Below are 26,636 nucleotides of genomic sequence, written 5' to 3' on the forward strand. Positions count from 1 at the left end.
TTGGTCTGCCTATGTATTCAGTCTTTAGTGTCCTCCTGTCATGACTAGTTTCATGTTACCCGCACTACTTTAAATGGCTGGTGGCAGTGGTTTAATTTTCCTACCATTGTGCTTTTCTACCGCAGGCTGAACCCTCAGCTGCAGTACAGCACCCATGGGTGACCAATCGTCAAAATGGCCCCAGTATTCTTTTACACCATTTTCTGTTTGTGAGGCCTTTCTTGAGTTTTTACTCTGTGCGTCAACACAGATTGAAGCCCTTTGATTGTCTTGCCTTTGGCAAGCTTCAGCCCTGAAGCTCACCCCTGGCTCTAGTGTGTCTGGAAGGACAGGATGTAAGGGAGGATCCCGAAACTCCTGTCCTTTGTCTCTAGAATGTCTGAGTGCAACCAGTCCTGATTGGCTGACTGGCTGTCCTTTCAAGCCAGCCGGCATGAATGGGAAAAACCTGCTTAAAAGGCAAGGATTTTGGGGCTACAGGCAGAGTCGACCACTGAAACACCCGATGAAGAAACCGTGAACGAAGCTTGCTGCAACCTCCTGGACTCTTGATTTGCCCACTGAAGCCCTGCTGCTGTGCTGACCTCCACTTTCACCTTGATAGAGAAGCTCCGGACAGCACAGCTTCCCCCCTTTGGTTAGTGGGACCAACTAACCCCGAGACGAACTGCACTAGACCATCTTCCCTGATTGGCTGTACTTCTTCATTGCTGCAAGAATCGAGTGCCAGGGACAGAGTAATCTGTAGACGAGTGAAACGTCTGAAATCCCTTCTAAGGACCTTCCAGGAGCAGGACCACTAGAGCTTGAGTCCCCTCACTAGAGTGCAGGACCCAAGGAGTGAAGGAAGCACAACCGGTATCACAGATCCACAACAGTGCCGTTTGCTAAGCGCTGAAACTGCAAAGTGCCACTGAACCAAAAAGATCCTGTAGCTGCGGACGACCTCCCAAGTACCACCGCAGGAGCCCTCCAGACGTCCTCCCTCTTGTCCCCAACTGAGAGTCAGGAAAACGGGGTCTGCACCGCTGTAGCAAGACAGAACCCAGCTGGACCAATCTTCTTCAAACCAGAGGTACTGTGTAGACTTGGGGCACTTACCTCCTTGTCTTTTAGCTGTGCTATTATCAGTTGGGAATTGTAGTGCGTTACTTTTAGAGTTGATCCCATCTCTCTTCTCACAGGCTAAACAGCTTGTGACCCTACAAGTGATTTTCTACAAACTCTCTAAATTTGTGCAAGCCTATTTCTGATCTAAGGAGTGCCTCAGCTTCATAGACTGTGTTCCAATTGACTTTGACTGTCCTGGCTCCCTGAAGACTTTTATAGCCCACTGACTTTTATATTGATTGTCCCTCATAGGTGATAGCTTGTTGTGAACTGTTACTGCTGGGAAAGGCTTTGTTAGGCAAGATTGTATGTAGCAACCCTGTTGGAGAATCCAACAACCTTGTCCTCTTGGCAATAGGTAACCCAACCTTTGGTATAGGCCTGTACTACACAAAGTGGTAGAGTGACTGAGTAGCCAGGCTTATCTCAAGAGGGGTCAATGTGAGCTGTAGAGATGCAACATAGAGATTCAGTGACAAGTATTCAAATAACACTTATGCTTTAGGTTTCTTATTAAAATAATTATAAATGTAACAGTCAGTTTTAAAATAAGCCTCGTTTCGAAATAATATTTCGGTAATATGCAACATTAAAATACACTTCAAAAATACAGTCCTTCAGTTTCAGTTAAGTAAGTAGATACCCTTTTGGGATGTGTCACACACACATCCTACAACCTGAGGTGACTTAGCTAGGACACTGTCGACATTAATATATTACTTTAACACTTAATGCAATACTGGAGTTGTGCAAAAGGGAAAAGGTTAGGGAAGGAAACAAAGGTTAACAAGTTCTCTGAACCGGTAAGTACTTTCCAATTCCCCCAATGAAGCATAGGTTAACCCTTTCCCACCAATACAAGTAATTTATGTATGACTTATGAGGAACAGAAAAACACAAAGTCAGAGGGTCAGAAGAGTCTGCAGGGAGTCAGGACAGCCAATGTCAATTGAACAAAGTCTAGGAAGGATGAGGCACTTCTCGTGGATTGCACAAACATCTTGCACAATGTTAAATAGAGAGTTTGTAGATAAGAATCAATGTTGGGCCACAAGCTGGGAGGCTTGTTAAAAGCAAAGATGCAAGCAACTCTGCAAAAGTCAACTAATGCAAGTCTCCAATGCAAGCTACAAGCAACAAGAGGTTAAGTACCCCTAGTTAGACAGTACCTTAGGTCTGAAGAAAAGGATCCAGCTGGCTTCTGTTCTGGTTGCAGTCCTGCAGTTCCTGTGTTCCTGGGCCCCAGTCGTGGGGTCAAGAGGAAAGACGTCTGTAGGACCCCTGCACTGCAGTTTGAAGGTTGTCGTCGGCGGCAATGGGTTTACTTCAGATCAGCGGCACGTCGCGGTTTCAGCTACCGGCATATAGCACCACCACGGTTCTTGGACACCTTGTGGGCTCCCCTTGCTTCTGGGGTCCAGAACTCTGTTGAGGTGACTCCATGTTAGGGAGAATTCTCAGAACTGTGCTAATTCCTCTCTACCTTAGAGACCCCCAGCAACTTTGCTGGATTTGAAGGACTTGAATTTTTAACCTAGAGAGAGTATGTATTTTAATGTGAATTTTACCTCTGTGTCTTTTGGTTGTGGAGTCTGACAAACTCCATAGGTATCATCTTTTACATTGTGTCACACAGCACCTTCAGTGCAGTGGCACAGGCAAGTCTTTCAGATTTCCCCAATGTTTAAGTACCTTCTCTGGGATAAACTACTGTTTCCCAGAGCAGTGAAGTGAAATTGACTTTACTTACATTTGTAACTGTCTAGATCCAGCACACACGATCTTACAATAGGGTGCTGGAGGGATTACTTAGTATCCCCTTTGTCTCACTTCTCATGTAACTATTTTATGTAACCCTTTCCTCACTGAATGGCTGGTGGCAGTGGGTTACCTTTAATTACCATTGTGTGTTTTTACCGCGGGCTGCGTTCGCAGCCACAGTAAAGCACTGATGGGTGTCATTTTTGTCAAAATCGCGCGGTCTTCTTTTTTCACCATTTCTTTGTGGAAAGGTGCTTCTTGAGATTTACTCTGCGTGCCAAACCAGGTTTGGTCCCTTTGTTAATTTTGCCTTTGGCAAGATTCAGGAGTGAAGCACGCCTCTGGCTCCAGGGTGTCTGGCGGAGGCAGGAAGTGAGGGAGGTGCCCGAAACTCCCTGTGCTTAGTCTCCTAGGAGACAAGAATGCACTCTTAGGTGATTGGCCGGCTGGCTGTCCGGCAAGGACAGCCATCCTGCTGGGTGACTGACAGCTGGGCTGGAATGAATGGGAGAAACCGGCATAAAAGGCAAGGCTTTTTGGCTTGGAAGGCAGAGTCGCCCACTGGACGAATGAATCCCAAGAAGAACTTGAAAAGGATGCCTGCTGCAACTCCTGGACCGTTGATTTGCCCTTTGAAGCCCAGCTGCTGTACTGAAACTCCAAATTTGTATCGACAGAAGCCCCTGCAAGGACGACTTCTCCCTTTTAGTTGGTGGGACCAATGAACTCCAAAGTAAGCCACCAGACATCCTCTCTGAGCTGGTTGAAATTCCACTGCAGTTGCTGCTCGGAACGAATAGCCAGGGAGAGGAACACCAGATTGTGTGTGTTGCTTTTAAGCTGGCCAAGAGCTCCAGGAAGATCCTCTGGACTCCCAGGAAGCAGGACAGGCTGAGCCTGAGCCCCCTCAACAGACTGCGGGACCCCAGATGCAAGGAAAGCCCATCTTGACAGCCCGGAACCGCAGTGTTGCTACTTGCGGTAGACGCGAGGAGCTGAAACACTGAAGTGCCACTTGTTTGAAGATTGCCGGTTGCAAACGGTGACCATCCGATTGTAGCGCAGGAGTCCCCAGAAGTCCTCCATCTTGTCCCCACGATTGAGGCCCAGGAACACAAGGATCTGCAGAGTTGCAAAGGAACAGAAGTCATCTGCTGCACTTTTCTTCAACCTAAAGGTACTGTAAAGTCTGAGAGAACCTACCTCTTGTTGTGCTACCTTGCTTATCCTCGTTGGACACGTGTCTCGGTTGCTCTTGTAGAGTTGCTTGGAACTTCTTTACCTCACAAGCCTAATCAACCTGTGGCCCTACTTTGATTTCTTCTATTCTACAAAGACTTTTTAAATATTGGAAAAGACTTTCTACTTCCCTGCAAGAAGTGCATCAGTTCACCTTGACTTTTGCTAACTTAACATTGGCTGGCCTGGCTCCCTGAATGACTTCTCTTCTGCTTGTGAGTTTTGCCTTCCTTCCAGCAAAGGGTTAACTGACTTTGTATTGGAGGTTGTTCTGAAAGTACTTACCTACTTAAGATTAACTGTGTGAACTCTGTTCTCTAAAACCACTCCCAAGAATATTCTAAATGGAACAGTGATATATTAATGCCAACAGCACCCTAGCTACTGAAGTCACCTGAGGGTGTAGGTAGTGCCTGTGTGTCATCCCAAATGGGTATTTGCTGATTTAGGAAACTGAAGAAGGTTTATTCTAACTGACAGATAAATTAATAATTGTTTAATCAAGAAACCTTGTGTGTAAGAGTTTATTTGAATACTTGTCACTGTGAATCTCTGTGTAACTCCCCTACAGCTCACATTGACCCCTCTTGAGATAAGCCTGGCTGCTCAACACACTACCAACCTGTGTAGTACAGACTTATAACAAAGGTTGGGTTCCTATTGCCAGGAGGTCAGGGTTGTTGTACTGCACCCAAAGGGTACTGCATACAATCTTGCCTAACACTCGGGCTTGGGTCACCCTGCTTCGGGAGGATCCTCAGGATCTTCATGGAGTTCGGGTCCAGCTTAAAGATGATGCACTCGTTCCTGGTGTTCCTGTCCCCTGGCACTCGGTTCCAGCAGCAGCGAAGTAGTACAGGCAGCAGGGAGAGGGGTTCCAGTCAAGTTTGTCTTGGGATCAGTTGGTCCCACCAAGCCAAGGGAGGAGGTTGTCCGTTCGGGCCTTCTCTAGTCAATACGAAATGTGGAGCTTCCGCACTGCGGCAGGGGTTCACCGGGCAAACCAACGGCCCAGGAGGGTGTAGCAATCTTCCCTTCCAGTTTCTTCTTCGGTTCCTTCGTCCAGTTGTCGACTCTGCCTTCTCTCCAAGAGACTTTGCCTTTTATGCAGGTTTCTCCATTCATTCCTAGCCTAGCATCACTAGCACAGCAGTGCGGCTGTCCCCCAAGGACAGCCAGCTGTCCAATCACCTTTGGGTGCATTCCTGTAACCAAGGTGACTAAGCACAGGGAGTTTCGGGAACCTCTCTCGCTTCCTGTCCTGAAAGACACGCTGGAGCGAGAGGCGGCCTTCAATAGTGAACCCCCCGCCCAAGAAAAAACGAACAAAGGGACCAAACCTGGTTTGGCGCGCAGAGTAAAACCCAAGAAAGATGTCACAAGCAAGAAATGTCAAAAAAAGAAGAATGGGGCCATTTTAACAAAATGGGCACCCATGGGTGCAATACTGCAGCTGAGGATTCAGTCTGCAGTAAAAACGGACAATGGTAGGAAAATTAAACCACTGTCACCAGCCATTAATTGTAGTGAGGGTAACATAAAAATGCTACATGGGAAAGTAGGAAAAGGGGCTACTAACTAAAACCCCACCACATAAAATGGTTTGTACTGGATCTACATAGGAAACACTAAGTAAAGTCAATTTCACTTTACTACTCTTGGGAACAGTAGTTTACCCAAGAGAAGGTATTTAAACCTTAAGAGAAATCCAAACGACATCTGTGATACTGCAATGAAGGTGCTGTGTGTCGCAATACAAAAGGTGATGCCTATGAAGTTTGTCAGACTCCAAAACCAAAAGAAACAGAGGGTCTAATTCAGAAAATAAATGCATGAGTGAGTGAGAAAAAGTTCTCACTCACTCCAGATTAAAGATTAAAAGTCCTAAAGTCCAGCAAAAGAGCTGGGGGTCTCTAAGGTAGAAGGGAATTAGCACAGAAATGAGAATTCTCCCCAAGGCTTGTCTAGACTTCATTGGAAGATTTAGTTTTCCATACATTTATTGAGAATCTGTTGAACCTTTTTCCTTCCTTAAACCTTTCCTGTCTGCAAACTCAGAATCTACAAAGTATAACCAGTGTGATATATAAATGCCATTACTGTCCTTATAATTCAAGTCAGCTCATGGGGTAGGAATTGTTTATCCAAAGATTATCCACTAACTTCTTCTGATTATGAAAAGTACTTTCAAAGTATATTTACATTGTTACATGAATTGCATTTTTAAAGAACGCTTATTTAAAAATGTATGTCAATTAAATAAATATTTATAACAGAAACAATGAGTGTAAGCATTACTTGGATAGTTGTATTTACAGATGTCATCTGTACAGCTCTACAGCTCACATTTACCCCTCTTGAGATAGGCCTGGCTGCTCAATCACACTACCATCTTGTGTAGTACAGACCTATACCTAAAGGTGGGTTACCCAATGCCAGGCAGATAAGTGTTGTGTAGTCTTACAGAGTGTGACTGCACCAATCCTTACCTAACACTCTTCAACTAACCTTTTCTAAGATCATTGCATTAGAACTAGTACTGTCCTATTGACTTTGTCTGTCTTGGCTACCTAAAGGCATCCCTTCTGAACTCTACTGGCTTTGGCAGTGCTCGTTCCCTTACAGGTGTTAATGGTTTTTCACTTTTATTGCTGGGATAAAAAACTGCCAACATCCCTCTGGGAGAAAAGACTATTGTTACAGGGCTACACTTTTTCCCTCTAGGGTCATTATTGTATGGCAAACCACTACTACTGGCCTTAACTGATGTCACTCCGTGTGCTGGAAATGTTTTAGTACAAAAAGAATGTACTTACCTGCATTATTGCTACTTGAATAACTTGATTCTGAAATTCTGCTGGATGTTACTATGCGTTGCTACATAACTTAGTGTGATTCATTAGCTATGTGAATATAAAAACATAATGTTAATATAACTTTTAAAGTGTGCGAGTGTTTACTTGTCTACTAGTCTCTACGGATTTCACTGTACTGCTCTACAGCTCACAGTACCCCTTCTAAGATAAGCCTGGCTGCTCAGACACTACTGACATGTCTAGTACAGGACTATGTTAAACCTTGTGTCACTAATGCCAAGCAGATACGTCTTGTAAAGTCCCACACCAGTTGGACTCTACAAAATCATACCTTACACAGACCACCTCTCACACGAGTGACTCTTTCATTGCAGACATCTCCAACTTACTCTCCTCTGCCAAATGAGTACATTCTAATAATGTCTCTGTCAGTGATTTTAATGTCCCCAAGTCACAGAGAACCAACCACACTCGAAGCACGCTTTTCGCACTGACTCGCGGCCTCACACAATGTTACCATCAGACGGAAAGTGGGATCGAGACCAGCAACGGATCTCCGGTGGCGACAAGCCACAACAGTGATGGCTTGAGAACAAATGTCTATAAAACACTATCAAAAATAGTCTAATTCTCGAGGAAGTCGAGGAGCAAAACCAGAGGAATCCGAACACGAAAACATGATTAAAAATCTGAAGATGGCTACCAGTGGTGGAGCGAAGGATGAGTGTCATTGGTTGGAACCGTATGACCCAATGTGACAGCAATAGGCTATACAATGGACAAATCAGTTTTAAGCTTAAAACTAAACCGCTTTAATTATATTGAGGATTCCCAGCCTGACAACAGGGAATATTCATAGTATGTGAATCCATGTAAGATCACATCCTGGAGAAGAAACATTCAGAGGTGGCTGTCCAATTGGGGACAGCCAGCATCCAGAATCTTTCCCAGCAACAGACAGTCTCCTGGAGGAATGTGTATTAAGAGCCTGGGCGAGTCCCTCTACCCCCATTTCCTGACAGCGCACACACACAAAGGAGAGCCCTTTCAAGAATCCCACAAAGGTGCATAAAAGGAAAGGGCCCACCCCAACCTGGGAAGGAAGAAGGACATCCAACAAAGGACAGGACACCTTGAGCAGGACTGAAAACGATAAGCAGCCTTGATCAATGCATTCACAAAATAGAGTCAAATAGAGTCAAAAGTTAACAACTGCCACCAGCCTGTTCAGGGGATGCCTGGGAAGAACAAGTTACTCACCCCTGGTAACGTGCTTTCGATTGGATGTTCCTCCCACATATCCTCATCTTATGATAATATCTCTCCTGCTTCAGCTGCTTTTGTATTTTTTTTCAACAGTGCACGCTGTGTGCCGTCTCGTCTATGTCCCTCGAGGGCCTCTGTTCAACGTCATCAGTAGTATAAGTAGCGCATGCAGCACCCGTTGGCTTCAGTTCTGTTTTCCCCCTCCTGAACTCCTGAAGAGTAACTATCAGGCATACCATAGTCGGTAGGCTCACAGAAAGCATAACGTGTAAGAACACAAATTGTACGGCAGGGTAGGGCAGGGTAGGCTGGGAGGGGCGAAACATCCAATCGAAAGAACTTTACCAGGGGTAAGTAACCAAGTGGTTGCTGAACAAATGTCATTGATTGGGACACCTCTTTGAAGAGCAGCAGAGGTTGCCATGCCCCTTGTGGAATGTTCTTTTAGGCCTTCCGGCGGGTCCTTTCCCGCTAATCTGTAGCATTCACCAATAGCCGGGGTGATCCATCTGGAAATGGTTGCTTTAGTAACAGCTAGACCCAACTTTGGCCCAGTATAGCTATTAGGGAGAATTCTCAGAAATGTGCTAATTCACTTCTTTTTTTAAATTTTATTTTATTGATATAGCTGATATAAATCAACTTTACAATATATTGTTCATAAAATTAGAATTACAATTAAAAAAAAAGAAGCAAAAAGCAATTAAATCCATATCAACATTAATAATAAATCCAATTCATAAGCAAAACAAAAGAATCAGGTCTTGGCTAGGAGTGTACAAGAAAAAAAATAAGAGCCAAATGTGTAAAATCAAACAACAACACAATAAAATGTTACAAAAACCAAGAGCAATAACAAAAGGAATTACACCATATATAAACCCAATTTTGAGGAAAGTCATTAACTCAGTTGGTTCAGGATTGTCATACCCACAGTTAGGGTTACATTTGTTTTCTTGGATGTATATGCAATGTTTTCAACTTGATATTATTTACATAGATTGCTCTCATTAAGTTTCAAGTCATGCAGAAATGCAAGTGCTCTTATTCTTGCTTGAGTGAAAAAGCCAGCATGTATTATCTTCCATAAAGTTTCTGGCGAAAGAAACCTATATAACTCCATGAGATATTTCAAATGTGTTAATCGTTGATCAGCTAAGGCAACACACTGTCAAAAGATGACAAAGTTTCTTCTTGTTCCATCTTTTGGCAAAAACGACATTTTTCAGACATTTTGATTATTTTACGGCGAGCTAGCACCTGTCTTGTTGGCCACAGATTAAATCTCAAACGAATACAATTGTTTCTATGTGGTTTTGAGGGTGATTTCAGCAAATAAAGCTCAGGTTGACCAAATATTTTAATTGCAAACAGTTCTGTGCTGAAATTGCAATAGTGGGAATTACCAAGTTACTCACCGTAGTGACCCCCTTACTCCTAGTCCATAGTCCCTTTTCCTCCATACTTATGGGACATCTCTCCGTCCTGTGGGACGGGACCAGAGCACTTTGTAAAAAGCATCCAAATTTTTTTCAAAAATTTGTCCCTCCTCTCTTTCCTGCGCGGGGCCCGGCACGCGGCCGTAACCCCGCCCACCTTGGCTCCGCCCCGCGCATCGCCCATCAGTCGTTTTCTATCGCAGGGTCCAAGACCCATTAGCAATAACAGAGGAACCTTATTAGAGGGGACGGCGGACGGGCGTATGGAGGAAAGGGGACTATGGACTAGGAGTAAGGTGGTCACTACGGTGAGTAACCTGGTAATACTCCTATGTCCCGTCCCCTTTCCTCCATACTTATGGGAGATTCCCAAGCACTCCTTACAGGAACTATGGGTGGATGGAAATACCCCTTACTGAAAAAGGTTCTTCAGCACAGCCTGGCCGAACTGAGCGTCGGCCCTAGAGCTCATATCGAGGCAGTAATGCTTACAGAAAGCAGATGGGGAGGCCCAGGTAGCCGCTCTAGCGATGGACTCCCAGGGAACATACTTCTGAAAAGCAACCGCAGCTGCCTTGCCTCGCACCTGATGCGCATGAATACCCTTAGGGGGTTTCAGCTTTTGGACGGTGAAAGATTCCGTGATACAGGCAGCAATCCATCTGGAAATGGATGCCCTAGACACCGGCCTGCCCTGGGGTTTACCGAAGGTCAAACAGTTGGGAAGAGCTCCGAAGCTCGGCAGTCCTTTCCAGGTAGAACTTAAGAGCTCTTCGGACATCCAGGCAGTGTAGAACCCTTTCCGCCTCCGAGGCAGGGTTCGGAAAAAAGACCGGAAGGGAAATCGACTGATTCAGATGGAATTCGGTCACTACCTTTGGTAGGAAAGCTGGGTTCGTCCGAAGGACTACCTTGTCCTTGTGAAAAACCAAGAAAGGATGCTCCACCGACAATGCCTGGAGCTCACTCACTCTCCTCGCTGACGTAATGGCGACCAGAAAGGACACTTTCCAGGACACGTACTTGAGGTCAAACGTAGCCATTGGCTCGAAAGGTTTATGGCACAGCGCCGTCAGGACTACGTTTAGGCCCCAGGGCGGGTACAGCGTACGAACCGGAAGGTAGATGCGTGTCAAACCAGCAAAATGTCTCTTCACCACCGGGTTAGTTAACAAATAAGAACACCGGTCTGTAGAGAGGTAGGCTGAAATCGCCGAGAGATAAGTCCTGCCGACAAGACATGAACCCCTGACTCTGCTAGGGAGCAGACAAAGGACAGCACCGTTTCGATCGTCGCCACCCTCGGGTCCAATTCTTTCTTCAAACACCAATGACAGAACCTGAGCCATTTACTCTTGCATTGTGATCTGGTCGAGGGTTTCCTGGCTGCCTGGATAATGCGCATGTTATCCGCAGACAAACCCAAAGGCTCTAGCGCCGTGAACTCAGGCACCATGCCGCCAAGTTGAGCGATTGTGGGTAGGGGTGCCACATCTGCTGTTCCCCTTGGTGAAGAAGATCGGGAGTTACTGGTAACCTGATCGGCGGACACGCCGACAGGTGTTGAAGTTCTGAGAACCAAAACCTGGCCGGCCACCACGGAGCTATCAGTAGAAGAGAACAGTTGACAGAACTTTTCAACTTCCAAATTGCTTGATGAACCAGAGGAAGAGGCGGGAAGGTGTAAGCTCTCATGTTGTGCCATGGGATCTCGAGCGCGTCCCCCAGAGAGGAGGCTCCCAGCCCCCCTCTGGAGGCGTACTGAGGAAGCTTCTTGTTCATCGCCGTGGCAAAGAGGTCCACCTCCGGTGTGCCCCAACGCGAGAAAATCCATGATAGGATCTCCGCCTTCAACTCCCACACGTAGCTGACCACTGTCCATCGGCTGAGGGCATCCGCGGTGACATTCAGCCAGCCCGGGATGTGCACTGCAAGCAGCCAGACCCCATGAAGCACGGCCCACTCCCAAATCTGAATGGCCAGATCCACGAGAGGGGGAGACTTCGTTCCCCCCTGCTTGTTTATGTAGTGCATTGACACCATATTGTCCGTTCTTATGCGGACCACCTTGTGGACAATGAGAGGTCTGAACGTCTTGAGCGCCAGAAAAATCGCCAGAAGCTCCAATTGATTTATGTGCAGGAGCTTGTCCTGAGGTGACCAGAGGTCCGAGACCTGAAGAAGATCTAACGTCGCACCCCACCCGAAAAGGGAGGAGTCTGTCGTGATCGTCACCATGGGGCTTGGGTCCTGGAACCCGACACCCACCGACAGGTTGCTGAGAGAAGACCACCAGTCCAGGTCCACTCTCATGGAATCCGGAATCATCCGTTTGGAATCCGGGTCCACAGCCTGACGCCAGGAACTCTGAAGAGCCATCTGGGTCAGCCTCATTTTGAGACGAGCAAGAGGAAGAGCCAGCACACACGAGGCCATGAGGCACAGAAGCCTCTGGAACCACCAGGCCGACATGCTCTGCGACTGCGTAAACATCTGACAGTGGCCAACAGATCCGCCATTCTGTCCCCGGTCAGATACACACGGCAGTCTATCGTGTTCCAACGAAAACCCAGGAAAGTCCGGTCCTGTGAGACCGTCATGGAGGATTTCCGCCAGTTCACCGACAGCCCAAGATGGAACAGGAGCTGAAGGAGAGACTAGAGGTTGCCCGCTTCTGCCAACTGGCAAGGGCTGCGTAGGAGCCAGTCGTCCAAATAGAGATACACATGGATACCCTGGATACGAAGATGGGCCGCGATCACCGACATCATCTTCGTGAAGACACGCGGTGCCGAACTGAGGCCAAAAGGAAGCACCCGAAACTGGAAGTGCTCCTCTCCCAGAGAGAAATGGAGATATCTCCTGTGTGGGTTCCAAATCAGGATATGCATGTACGCATCCTGAAGATCCACCACGCCAATCGCCCGCCTGCAAAGAGGAGCGAATTTGGCCGGGCGTGATCATCTTGTATTTCTCTTGGGGTAGGGAAAGATTGAACTGGGAAAGGTCTAGGATGGTGCGCAGGCCAGCCTGGTTGGGTTTGGGCACCGTAAACAGCCGGGAGTAGAAGCCCTCCACTCGCTCCCCAAGGGGAACGGGTTCCACAGCTCTGAGGAGCAGAAGTTTCTGAACCTCGGCCTTGAGGGAGGGTGAGCCCGACAGCTGAAAGGGAGGGTGAGCCCGACAGCTGAAAAGGAGGGTTGAGGGGTGGGGTAGGGGGTAAAGGTAAGCGGAAGCCCGCTCGAGCGACTGACAAGACCCATCTGTCTTCTGTGATGGTCTGCCACGCCTCCCAATGAGACGCAATGCATCCTCCCACATTTGGCAGGTTTATCGGTGGCGGTGCCACCTGAACTTGATGAGGAGGCTGAGGAGCGGGAGAAATACCGCGTACGCTGTTGTCTACGGCGGTTATTCCCCGCAGGAGTATCCACTCTGCGATTTTTGCGGTCGAGGAAGCCCCTAAAACCAGAGGAAGGTCGACCTTGCGACAAAGGCCTTTGAGTCTTGAAGGGAGGTTTAACCAGAACAGACAAAGATTTAGCCGTCTGAGTGCTCTCTTTGGTTTTGGTGAGCTCTACATCAGTAGAAGAGTGAAAAAGCTCCTTACCATCAAATGGAAAGTCCAGGACCTTGTCTTGCACCTCCTTCGAGAACTTAGTGGCATGCAGCCATGCTTGCCGCGAGGTATCAACCCCTAACACCAGACCCCGAGCCGAGGTGTCTGCGTGATGAGCCGCATCCTCCAGGAGATCCTGGGCCAAGACCCTGGCATCGGAAAGGCCTCCTCTGAAATCCTCCAGCTTCTCGACCGGGATATGCTCCTCAAACTCCGACAGACCTCTGCACATCCGCATGTTAGCTCCCGCCAAAATCAATTCTGCCTTGGCCTGCCTGAGCTGCAAGGCCGAATTGGCAAAGATTTTCCTCCCCAGGGAGTCCAGGAGCTTGTCCTCATTTCCCAAGACCTGAGTCGCCGTTGCGGCTGAGGAAGCTGCAGGTCTGGATTGCAACTTGGCCGCAGCCACCACTGTGGAGGAGGGAGACGGACAAGACGACAAGGCCACTTCTTCCGAGGAATGTAGCCTGTACCTCGCGTCAATCTTTTTATTGACAAAAAGTCCTGAGTGTGGCTTTTCCCAAACTCTTCGGACCTCGGCCAGAAAGTCCTTCTGTAAGAACAGACCAGTACGCTTCAAAGGAGACAAGGTGAACGCCCCAGAAAGCACGCCCTCCTGCGGAGCAGGTGCCTCGGGCACCGGAACAGCCAAGAAGCTCATCATGTCCAGTGCCCGGTCATGGAAAGCTCTGGTAGAGTGGGGCAGGTCCTCGTTGTCCTGATCGCCTTGAGGGTCATCTGACAGGTCCGGCTCCTGCTGAGCCGAGTCAGGCACTGCCTTGTCCACAGGGGACAATGGCGGCACAGGCGGAAGCGCAGGGGGAGGCACCACGGGCAAGGGAGGCATCGGCAGAACCACCGACGGGACGGTTGGAGCCGGAGGCACGGGTGGACATATCTCCTTGAAAAGCCCCTTGAAATATTCCCTCTTGGGGTCGGTGCGCATAAGCGCTTGAAACTTACCGAAAAAGGCATCCTCAGGAGATTGTTTCGGAACCTGAGGAGGCCTCTCATGAGGTGGACAAACCCAGGGACGCAACGGGGACGGGTGCCACACCGGCCCCTCCACCGACATATCCACATAAATCAAGGGAGCCGCCCCAGCGGGCAACGAAACATTGTGCGGAAGAGGCATCCGGGCGTTCCAATCAAAAACTGGCCAGTAAGGATGCGCACAAGGGACCTTAGGTTCACCCGAAGGACCGAACCCTACACCAGGGGCCAATGGCGTAGTTGTAGGGGTAGTACCTAAAATGGCCGCCACAGTCGTGGCAGGAACGGGCGCAATTTTGTCCTCATCTGAGGGGAACTGCGGCACGTGAGTCAGGGGTCCCCGTCGATGGATCAGGGGTCTTAATTTTAGCCTTAACGTAAGGAACCTCGGCAGAGCCGGTACTATGAGGCCTGGACTGTTTCTGCGACATACCAACCGCAAACAGCCTTCAAAGGAAGAGCCTCGGCACTGCCGGTAAAAGAAGAAACCTTCTTTGCCCCCTCAACAGATCTGGTGTCACCACAAGAGCGGGAACGGTGCGCTGTCACCGACAGGGCCTTGCCCAGCCCCTCAGAACTGTTGGTAGCCTTAGCCTCTGTACGAGGAACCTCAGACTTAGGCCCGGTAGAAGCCTTATCGGCAAGGGCCTCGAACATGCGTTCGGTAACCTCAAGCCCAGCCAAGACCTCGGGGCGTACCCCGGTTTTGTTTTTGAGGGAAGCCGAAAGAATGGCCTCAGAGCAAACTCCGGTACCCCACGACTCAGTAGAACTGGGTCTACAAACAACCCCCACAGGAGGGGCCTCAGAGTGTACTCCGGCGAACACAGGCCCCTTACGGAGACCCTCGGAGAAAACTCCGGTAGAATTATTAGGCCCGACAGGCACCTCAGGGCGAACCCCGGTAACAGAGCAATCAACGCCCCTCCCGGCTCGAGAGGAACCCGGGAAGGTATCCCCCGGCCGGGGTGCTATGAAAATCAAAAAACTTACCGGGCGTTTTATCTTCTCGTCGATGAACTCCTGAAAATGCGAAGGAGGAATCCGACCGAACACCACCTCCCACCGCTCCAACCGACGTTGAAGAGCCCGGACCGAAAGGGAGTCACAGTAAAAACAGGAGTCCCAACGGTGTTCCGGACCCAAACACTCTAAACAAAGCGGATAGGGATCCACCCTCGCGAAGCGACCGTGACACGGAGAACAGTCTGGAAAATCTAGTTTAAAAGACATAGACAGACTAGTAAACGAACGCTAGTGAGAGCCAGAGAGGGAAAAACAGAAGAAAAAACTTCCGAGGATGCAAGTGCTTCCGGCCCCGATCGTGCGGAGAAAAGGACTGATGGGCGATGCGCGGAGCCAAGGTGGGCGGAGTTACGGCCGCGTGCCGGGCCCCGCGCAGGAAAGAGAGGGACAAATTTTTGAAAAAAATGTTGATGCTTTTTACAAAGTGCTCCGGTCCCGTCCCACAGGACGGAGAGATGTCCCATAAGTATGGAGGAAAGGGGACGGGACGTAGGAGTACATTGTTCCCTATTATCAAGCCAATCTTGTTGGAATAATGTAGCCTTTACCAGTACTGGGTTCTGCAGGAGATCCAGCATAGAGACATCTGCAAGCGCGAGGGCATCTATTACTAACTTTCGCCACTTATGAATTTGTCAGATGATTAAAGGACAAACTCAGATAGTAAGCCCAGCACAGCAGAGGTTTTAATGGCCAACAAACACTTTCAAAACAAGGTCACCAACTGCCACAGATAGCGAGCAAACAAGGAGACCAACCCCAACTCATTACGAATCAGTGCTGCAGGTATAGACTGAGGAAGTTGTCAGAGACCACACCAATATTTGCCATCTAAACTGGACCAAAGTTTCTTCGGCAGTGTAGGTTTTGTCTCTGAGGCATATAACAATATGGGTGTTACTTTCTGGCAATAATAAGTAATAGCCGGAAATATAGTAAATTTGCCATACTTTGCTTGGATAATTTTGGCCTAATGAATTGAGGTGATTACCTTGTCTCGTTGTGTCTGTTGGTATACCAATGATCCTCCCTGACTAGTAATTCCCTTCTACCTTAGAGACCACAAGCTCTTTTTTGCTGGCGTTTAGGACTTTTAATGTTTATCCTAGAGAGGGAGAGAGAGAGGGAGAGGGAGGGAGAGAGGGAGAGGGAGGGGAGAGAGAGGGAGGGGAGAGAGAGAGAGGGGGAGAGAGAGAGAGGGAGAGATAGAGAGAGAGAGGGAGAGAGAGAGAGAGAGAGAGAGAGAGAGAGAGAGAGAGGGGGAAAGAGGGAGAGAGGGAGAGAGAGACCTTTGTCCCACTCTCTCTTGTATTTTTCTTTAATTTCAACACTGTTTCTTTTGGTTTTGGAGTCTGACAAACTCTATAGGCATCATCTTTTCACATTGTGACACACAGCACCTTCAAATCTTTCAGATTATCCAAAGGTTTAAATACCTTCTCTTGGTTAAACTACTGTTTCCAAGAGCAGTGAAGTGAAATTGACTTTACATACCTTTTGTAACTTTGTAGACCCAGCACACACTATCTCACAGAGTACTGGAGGGATTACTTAGTATCCCCTTTTGTTTACCTTCTCATATGACATTTTTATGTTACCCTTTCTACAATTAATGGCTGGTGGCAGTGGTTTACGTTTTCCTACCATTGTGTGTTTCTACCGCGGGCTGCAATTGCAGCTTCAGTAAAGCACCCATGTGTGCCCATTTTGTCAAAATGGCCGCGGTCGTCTCTTTTCACCATTTCTTGTTGGAAAGGTCCTTCTTGAGATTTACTCTGTGCGCCAAACCAGCTTTGTTCGTTGTGTGTTTGGTGGGGTTCACTGCTAAAGCCTGCCTCTGGCTCCAGCGTTTCTGGCATGGCAGGAAGCGAAGGAGGTGCCCGAAACTTCCTGTGGTTAGTCTACTTGGTTACAGGAATTCACCCAAAGGTGATTGGCTGGCTGGCTGTCCTTGGAGGACAGCCACCCTGCTGTGTGAGTGACAGCTAGGCAACAAATGAATGGGAGGAACCTGCATAACAGGCAAGGTCTTTTAGGCAGAAGGCAGAGTCGAGCACTGGACAAAGGAATCCGAAGGAGGACTTGGAAGAGACGCTTGCTGCAACTCCTGGACCGTTGGTTTGCCCGGTGAAGCCCTGCTGCAGTGCTGAAGCTCCAAATTCGCCTCGACTAGAGAAGTCCTGCAAAGGACGACTTCTCGCCTTGGGTTGGTTGGACCAATCGACCCCAGGACAAATTCATCTGGAAATCCTATCGGAGCTGGCTGTACTTCCATTGCTGCTGCAGGAACCGATTTCCAGGGAGAGGAACACCAGAATCGAGTGCATCGATTTTATGTTGGACCCACGCTCAAGGAAGATCCTCTGTACTCCCGCCAAGCAGAACTAACCAAGCCTGAGTGACCTCAACAGATGCTTGACCCCAGAAGCAAGGAGAGCCCACAAGGTATCCGAGAACCGCAGTGGTGCTATTTGCGAGAAGCTGAAACCACAAAGTGCTGCTGATCTGAAGTGTGCACATTGCTGCAGCCGACCTTCGAATCGTAGTGCAAGAGTCGCCAGACGTCCTCCCTCTTGTCCCCACGACTGAGGCCCAGGAACAACAGGATCTGCCATACTACAACAAGAACCAAAGCCAGCTGGAACCAATTTCTTCAGTGTAAACTAAGGGGTACTTACCTCTTGTTGTGTAGCATTGCTAGCCCTCAGTTGAGGCTTGTCTTTGTTACCTTTTTGCAGAGTTGCTTGCAGCTTTGCCCCTCACAAGCCTCCCACTTTGAGGCCCAACAGTGATTTCTTTTTTCAACAAAAACTCTATAACATTGTGCAAGACTTTTTACTTACCTTCAAGAAGAACACCAGCTCCCCTAGACTGTGCTCAATTGACATTGGCTGTCCTGACTCCCTGAAGACGCTTCTAACCTCTGACTTTGTGTTTTGATCCGTCCCTCCAAAAAGTCACACATTTTTAACTTGTGTAGCTGGGAAAGGGTTAATCTACATTTCATTGCGGGTTTAAAAGTGCTTACCTGTTTTGACACTAAACTCAGTATTGCTCTAAATGTACCAGTGGTATATCAATGGCCACAGTGTCCTAGTTATTTAAGTCATCTGAGGGTGTAGAAAGTGTCTCTGTGCCATCCCAAATGGGTATCTACTGATTTATTGAAACGGAGAGTGTGTATTTTGAAGTACATTTAAGTGTTACATATTTGCTCCCTTCTAAAGAAGGCTTATTCAAATTGACTGTTAAATTAATAAAACATTGTTTAATCAAGAAACCTTGAGTGTAAGTGTTACTTGGATACTTGTCACTGTGAAACTCTATGTTACAACCCTACAGCTCACATTGACCCCTCTTGAGATAAGCCTGGCTGCTCCACACGCTACCAACTTGTGTAGTACAGACGTATACCAAAGGTTGGGTTCCTATTGCCAGGAGGACATGGCTGGTGCAGTTTCCCACAGGGTACTGCACACAATCTTGCCTAAAAATAGCCAATGAGTAATTGGTCACCTTGACGAAATTTAGCCATTCTGGATATGTAAAAACAGAGCCCTTTTTGGGTCCAGTATATGTAACCTCTGCTCCTCCTTTTTTGTGACAAATGGAAGTCAGAGACTACCTTGGGTAAGAAAGAAGGTTTCACCTTCAGAATAACCTTGTCTTTATGGAAAACTGTATGTGGAGGCTTATAGGAGAGGGCCTGCAACTCGATTACCCTCCGGGCTGATCTTATTGCAATAAGCGAGACAGTTTTTAATGTCAAAAGTCTTAATGTGCATGAGTGTAAAGGCTTGAAAGGAATACATGTTAAAAATCTTAACACCAGATTGAGATCCCATACAGGGACATTGAATGGAACTGGTAGAAATACATTAGTAAAGCCTTTTAGAAATTGAACAATCAGCTGATCTTAAAATATGAATCCTCCTCTGAGGAACGCTTGAAAATAGAAAGCGCTGTTAGATAACGGTTAGGCAAAGTTTGAATGCAGAACCCTCTGGGAACACTACAAAACTATATCTACAGGTATAGGCAACCTTACCTTTGGTATAAGCGAACGAAGAAGAAATTTTCGTTCGAAAATAACTAGTGATTCACAGAAGAACTGAAGCGCGCCGTAAATTCTCTCGAAGCGTTAGCTCGGAAAACGGAACTGAAGCCAACATGCGCTACGTATACTACTGATGACGTTGAACGTAGGACCTCGAGGGACATCGACTTGATGAGACAGCACACAGCGCCCCTGTCAACAAAAAAAATTCCAAAGCAGCTGAAGCTGGAAAGATATCAGGCGAGAAATATGTGGGAGGACACAATCCAATCGAAGTAACAATATTGTCACTTCCAACAAAGATAAGGGGATACAAAGTGTCCCCACACCACTCTTCTGAGGACAGCTTGTGCTGCAACAGGTAACAAATATCAATCACAAAAAGGAGGTGACTGCTCCTGTACTGGCGAGTCTGGGGCCACCCCAGTGTACCCAAAACGACATTGCAATAGGGAACTTAGGGGTTCTTGACAGCATGCCACCTATGGTGCGCGGGTGCTGCCATGGGAAAGCATGAGGCTCAAAAGGACTAGTGGGAGAGATCTCCCCTTAACCGGGTCCCTGTAAATTGTAAGGGAGGCATGGTATCACAAGTAGACACTGACACAAGAGTTGCACATTTCAAAACCTTTATTGTTCGATTCAATGGGGTTGGAAAAACTCCTGTCTGGACCTATAACTAAAATGGGGGTAAACATCAAATAATAAAGAAACAGTCCTAGTCCGTCTTAGTCAAACAATAAAGGCCTATGCTAACAAAAACGTAATGCCTGTCCTCATTCTAATACAAACATATGTGACATAGGGATTTGTATCTAAAAAAGAACAAATCTGTGGTGAAAACGAAATGTCAGAATGGCAATATAAATCAGTATTCTTTCTCGCCCCCATGTTGTACAGCACGGGGTTCGGTGGAACACTTGATGGATGAACACATTTTGGCTTGTGAACACAGTTAGGCAGCTGGCTCTGTCCTCCAGAGCCTTCTTGGCCATTCAAGTCTGAGTCACAAGTTCACAGGTTAACTTCCCGGGTTCCCGTCACCCAAGTCCAGGTCACAGTTTCAACAAAAACTTTACAAGTATAGTATTTGGTCACAGTTCACTATAGGTTCCCCTCAAATGGTCTCAAACCTCCTTTTGTATTTTGATTTCGCTCTCGAAGACTTTAGAAACTGGGAGGATTTTTACTCTCACCCTCACATGACCACTTCGACCCTGCTTTCTTTTCTTACTTCCACTTTTACATATTTTCCTTCCGTTTTAATGTCTCTTGGAAAATGTACTTGCTATGTATGACTTGCTTTCATATCAATCGCTACTAGATCAAGTCTTTCAAACTTTTCTTTTAGTGCGGTTTTGTGGTTACTTTCTTTCTCTCGCTTCCCGCTGCTTCTGCAGCTTTAAAACATTTCACAGAGACTTTCAATTGGGCAATCTCACTTGGCCGGATCACTCTGCTGCTTTGTATTTAGTATTCACAGTTCTTAACAATGGATTCACTTTCTCTCACAGCTCATCAACACCTGTGTAACCTTCATCCCTCAGATAATGTGTTATTTATATAGCGCCTTTGCTGTAGCAAGCATTTCAATTAAACAAAGACTGTGCTTTCTTTGCTTCCCTCAACTCGCTGGTCGTGTTAAGAAGCTTTCCGTCTTTCGCGCCTTTGATGTAGGAGTCGAGGATGTTACCACTGCCCCTTCTGCGCCTCCCCATCTCTGCCGTTCATCCGGGAGGGTGGCTGGTAACCTTGTAGCACTCGCAAGACTCTTTCTCTCTTCCAGCTGGGCTGTCGTGCGCAATCCTCACCGCCTTTCAGAAATAATCTCTCGCCGGGTGTGCGGGGGTCTCTGGCTTCCTGCCTCTTTGGTGCAACCCCTCGGTTTTTGTCGCTCTCCTTCGCCTGGTTCGCCATAGCCCTGGAGGAACTGCTCCTTCTCGTGCACCGCCTTGCTCCTGCGTTGGTGGGGTGGGGGGGAGCGGTCTGCTCTGTGAATACCTGACCGTGTTCTCCTTCCCAACACGCCCGCCCACTTGCAGATTATCAAAATGCAGGTCTTTGGACTTCAAGTCCCAGAATGCAATGCTTTTATTTTGCTCCCACTTTGCCAGCTCTGCTAACCTTAATCATATGAGATTGGTTGCCCAGCCCTGCCTTGACTCTGCCTGTACTTGTTAATGGGACAAGATGGAGACTACCCATAGGAATTCATGGCAGATTGATTCATATGGGTAATCTTCATAGCTCCTGTCTGCCTCTTCCTCGTCCAAGCGGTTTTAGGAGAAAATAGTGCGGAGGAATTATGGGAGTTGTAGTATTCATGAGTGCTGATAGAAAAGGAAAAAAGATATTATCAGGAGAAGGGAAACTATCTTGTTGTTGTAAAATATGGGGTGCTGTGTTTGTTCTCCTTTTCCTGGTTCTCCTATGCCACCCTGGTGTTGGTACCTGTTGGAATTGGGGAATGGGCAACGGGACAAGACATCCAATGATCTACAAAGGTGGTGGAAAGGTCAGCTGGTGGTGTGGTGTCGAAAAGGGGGGGGAATACCATGTCTCTCCCCATTGTGTTTCTCCCGCAATCCTCAAGGACCCCCCCTGCCTAGGTGATCCTCCCTTGCTTGTCTGCCCCCAGGGTTAGGATCCAAGCGCAATGGCCCTCCCCTGCCACCTGAACAAAGGATCCCGGGGTCTACAAGTGAGAACACCCTCAGGTTTCTCACAGAATACAAAACTAAAGTACATGCAGGAGGTGGGTGAGACAAAAAAGGTCTCTCTCACCTCTTGAGTCAAAACATATCCTAGAGAGTCCAGCAGTAGTGCTGGGAGGCTCGGGACAGAGGAAAAGATTTGCAAATGAACAATCTCCCTAACAAGCATCTTAAATATATGATCTTGGTCTGTGGAATTTCTGAGGCCATCTGTGAGACAACCCAAAATAATTCACTGGTTACTCATATGGCGAACTACAAACCAAGAGTGCCACAATTTAATGAGAAAATAGAGTCGAGGAGATTTCTGCCCCATCAATTATGAGAAGCATGCATATTGATGAAACTCCTGACGCACTTGTAGAGTAGTGTGTGTGTAGATGGAGTTAGAGGTGGTTTTAGTCATCCCCGCTTATTTATGAGTTAAAAGGAGTTTTTTTGGTAGGTGGACTGCTTGGGTGGGATGGTTGTTCAAGAGGTTCATTGTCCCTATTGGTGCGGAAACTTACTGAGGGCTTCTTTATTAGTAATGATATGTCCCCCCCCTCACCATGATTGAGTAGACTCTCAGAGATGTCTCAAGTTTTTTCTGGAACTGTAATGTCTGAATGTGATCATCCTGAGCCCCAGCACTTAATCCCTGAGCTTGATACATCGAGTAACAGTACATTGGGTAATACCACTACCAGTTATCACAGCACTTACATGAGGGGGGGTTTGGCACGAGGCACTACATTAAAATGTGATATTTTATTCTTAAAAGGCAATCATAGTACAGCAACCTATATTCACACTTAGGATAAACCCCCTAACAATTAGGATTACAAAAAAGTAGACATTTAAATGTATGGACTTGAGAATGCAACATTTACCCTTTCCGTTTCTGAGGTTAGCTTCTTGTTCTCCTCGTGCAGCATGGTTCTTTCCCTTTCATACTTGTCTTTTAACGTGCCCACAGCTTCCTCCATCTCACTTTGTCTGCAGGAAAAATACAAAAAACTCACTAAAGCTTTAACCACTTAATTTAAAAAAAATCTTACTTAAGATAAACTGCTTAAATTGGGTAGAAATAAAAGCTCTACAAATAACATGCTAATTCTGAGTCTCACCGCTCGCGCTTAGCCTTCTCCAGTTTGTCTTTGAGCATTAGAATCTCTTTCTGCAGTGCTAAGTGCTGGCTTTCACCGTCATGAATACCCTTCTTTACATGTTTAATTTCTAAGATGTGGGACGCCTCTCGCCGGACAAGCTCCTCTTCATAAAATAAGATCTTCTTGTCCAGCTCAGATTTGATCTTGGTAAGCTCCTGCTTATGTTCCAGCGTGGCACCGGCTGAGCGGCCTCCCTGCTTAAGCTGGAGAAAAAAGGGAAGAAAAACACATACACACATTTATTAAACATAGTACAAAGTAAGATTTCAAATGCAGCTGCCCTGAAAAACAAGCTACCGCTTTCGCATGAACATACAAAAATCGAACTTCTCTGTGATAAGTTTGTTAGTCGCTGCTATCACTGTTACAACCACTCAAGCACATCTAGAGGAAAATTAGGGATTTCAGGTTAACCAAGTTAAAGAAAAGCCAAAATGGAAATCGACAAAGGATAGCATGCTTCATAGAGAAGCAGTATACATCCAATTAACGGCAAATGTAAAATATTGATAACTTCCTTAATTGCTTTTCCTCGGGAGCAAGTAAATGGTTATGCATTATCACATTTCTAGGAGCTGCCTCAATTCCAGTGCCTACAGAACCTTTTTCAAAAACTACAGAGCTTAAATAAAAATGCATTATATACACACATCTAATTATGGATTATCTGAATGTCGGTGAAGATGGTTGAATCTGAGGGGCAGGCAATTGATAAGATAGCAGACCAATGTAAACAAAGTCGCAAAGTGACTCACTAGTGCATTTCTAGTCTATAGTCCACTTTGAATGATACTAGTGAGTTATCTGGCCCTCGGGGACCGATGGTATTGGATCAATCATTGCACAACAATGCACACAATGAATATGCAGAGCTAGATCCCAGCCCCACCACACACTTCCATGCTCCAGCCGCCAGTCCTTTTACACATGCCTGCGTGGGGACCAAAAGACAGTATTAGTGGGCAAGGAGGGAGGTTCTATGGAGGAAAGGGGACTATGGACTTGGAGGGCAGTAGTCATTCTGGTGGATGACCTTCACATAGTTCTAAGTTGTACCCTCTTTCCTCCATACTAGTGGAAGATCCCAAAGTGGCAGCACACAAAAGAGGTTGGAATAACTAATTAATCACATCGGGTAATATTCTTTCTGTTGGATGTTTGTCCCACGGATTCCTCATTTTAGATATTCTTTCCTGCCATTAGCAGATCTCAGAAAGTGAGGCGCTATGTGGTTCAGCGTCGAGTATCCTCAGCGCGAATGGCCTCGGGTACGGATGTGACATTGATATAAATAGCGCACACGACGCCCGTGACCTCAGTTGTCATTTTTTTCCCCGTGCACAGCTGCATTGGGGACTATGAACAAAGAGATAGATGCTTTAAACATTAAAGGAGAGAGCTCCGCGGCGCAGGCAGGGAGAACGATGAGGAATCCGTGGGAGAAGCATTCCTCAGAAGAACATTACCGGAGGTAAGTAATTTGTTCTACTGATTATGTCTTCACACAAATTCCTCATCTATATAGACTCCCATAGCAATACCATATTGAAGGAGGAGCTAAGGAGCGAACTCCGTAGCAGTTAAGTAACGACATGTTGGAGGACAGCTCTGCCAAAGCGGGACTCATTAGCTGACAGTAGTACCCAGGCAATAGTGTTTTGCAAACGTGTGGATGGAAGCCCATGTTGCACCCTGGCAAATGTATTTCACTAAGTCTTTGAAGAGGCAAAGTAGCTGCTGCACCTTTAGTTGATTGAGCTCTGAAGCCCTCAGGGATCTCTTTCCCTGCTCTAGAGTAGTACCCAGGATCACAAAGCAGAATCCACCTAGAAATTGTTTGCTTTGTCACTCCGTTGCCCGTCTTTGAGCCAGTATAGCCAATGAGAAGTCGGCCCTCCAGCCTGAAGTGGTTTGTTCTACCAGTTTAAAAACTCAAGGCTCTTCTTGGGTCGAGTCTATGCAGTCTTTCTTCCTCTTTAGATGGATGATGAGGGTAAAAAGCTGGTAAGCAAATGGTTTGCGATAAATTTAATTCAGACACCATCTTCACTAGGAATGAAGGGCGTACCTTAAGAGTCACCATATTTTTAGAAAAAATCATGAAGGGTGGCTTGCAGAAAAAGACCTGCAATTCACTCACACTACACGCTGAAGATAAAGCTGAAGACCAAGAAGACTGTCTTCCATGTGAGGAGCCCCAAAGGGCACAAATGCATTGCTTCGAATGGGGAAACCATAAGGTTAGTCAATTATTCAAATTCCACACCTGCACCACAAAGGGAGTCAGGGGGTGTGGGAGGGGAGTTGTTTGTCAAACATTTTAAAAATGTAATCACGAAGATGATTGTGAAGTATGATCCCTGCTCGGGCGTGCGCTTAAAAATGGACAGTGCTGTCAGATAGCCTTTGACAGTGGCAACCTGAAGGCCTGGTCTTGACATGTGAAGGAGGAATGATAAAACATTTGAGATGTTGCATAAAAAGGGACCCATTTCATTTGCTCAACACCAGCTGCAAAACCTCTTCCATTGGCAGCAATACAAAGCCTTTGTTACGGATCGCAAATGCCGAAAGCAACACCCCCATTATGTCTTCCAGAAGGTCCCCATCAAAGTACCGTAGCCTTTCAGAACTCAGGCATGCAGGTTGAGCAAATGTATGCTAGGGGGAGGACCAGGCCACTCTCCTGCTAGAGAAAGTCTGGCACCAAGTGGGTCAAGTGGCTTGGCTGTTTGGCTGGGACCGTCTGATAGTCTGTTGGGGTTACTGGGTACTGGCGGTGGACGCCGTCGGCAAGAGAAAGCCCTGCGCCCCATATAGCGCGTGGAAACGCTAACAAGACAGCACCTAAGGACAACTCCTCTAATGCATCCCGAGTTCTCTGCAAGCTTTGCCCCGCCCCTCTAAGCTTTGCAACCCTACTTTATGGCCGGTGCTAGCACACCTGCGCGTGCAACAAGTGGGTCAAGTGGCTTGGCTGTTTGGCTGGGACCATCTGATCGCCTTTTGGGGTTACTGGCTGTGGACGCCGTCGGCAAGAGGAAGCCCTGCACCCCAAATAGCGTGTGTAAACGCTTACAAGACTGCACCAAAGGACTACAAGTAAATATATTGATAGGTGTCCTTTATTAATGTGGAGTACTTTGGATGTGTACGCTGCTTGCTTGTGGGCTCACTTACCTTTATTTGTTTTGCAGCTCCTCTAATGCATCGCAAGTTCTCTGCAAGCTTTGCCCTGCCCCTCTAAGCTTTGCAACCCTACTTTACGGCCGGTGAAAGTGCACCTGCGCGCGCACCAAGTGGGTCAAGTGGCTTGGCTGTTTGGGTGGGCTGGTGAGCTGTGCGAGTGTAAATAGTGCCTCAGGCACGGTTTTGTATGGATATCTGAGGCTTTTTCAAACCATTCTTTTATATTATGTAATTTCTAAAAAGGTGGTTGACACAG

The 26,636-nt window shown here is 47.1% G+C and overlaps 1 protein-coding gene across 2 annotated transcripts in view; it reads right to left on the minus strand.

The window, feature by feature from the left end:
- CDC42BPB (CDC42 binding protein kinase beta) overlaps positions 1–26,636 on the minus strand; it is an 867,880-nt gene that overhangs the window by 376,918 nt on the left and 464,326 nt on the right. For both annotated transcript variants that reach the window (XM_069638111.1, XM_069638110.1), the window contains exons 15-16: positions 23,150–23,394; positions 22,913–23,018 (exon numbers count right to left, since the gene is read on the minus strand). In XM_069638111.1, coding sequence (XP_069494212.1) covers positions 22,913–23,018; positions 23,150–23,394 — 351 coding nt within the window. The remainder of the gene's footprint in view (positions 1–22,912; positions 23,019–23,149; positions 23,395–26,636) is intronic.

Source organism: Ambystoma mexicanum, chromosome 14, assembly GCF_040938575.1.
Source record: "Ambystoma mexicanum isolate Mex_15411 chromosome 14, UKY_AmexF1_1, whole genome shotgun sequence".
In the NCBI taxonomy this organism is placed as follows: Eukaryota; Metazoa; Chordata; class Amphibia; order Caudata; family Ambystomatidae; genus Ambystoma; species Ambystoma mexicanum.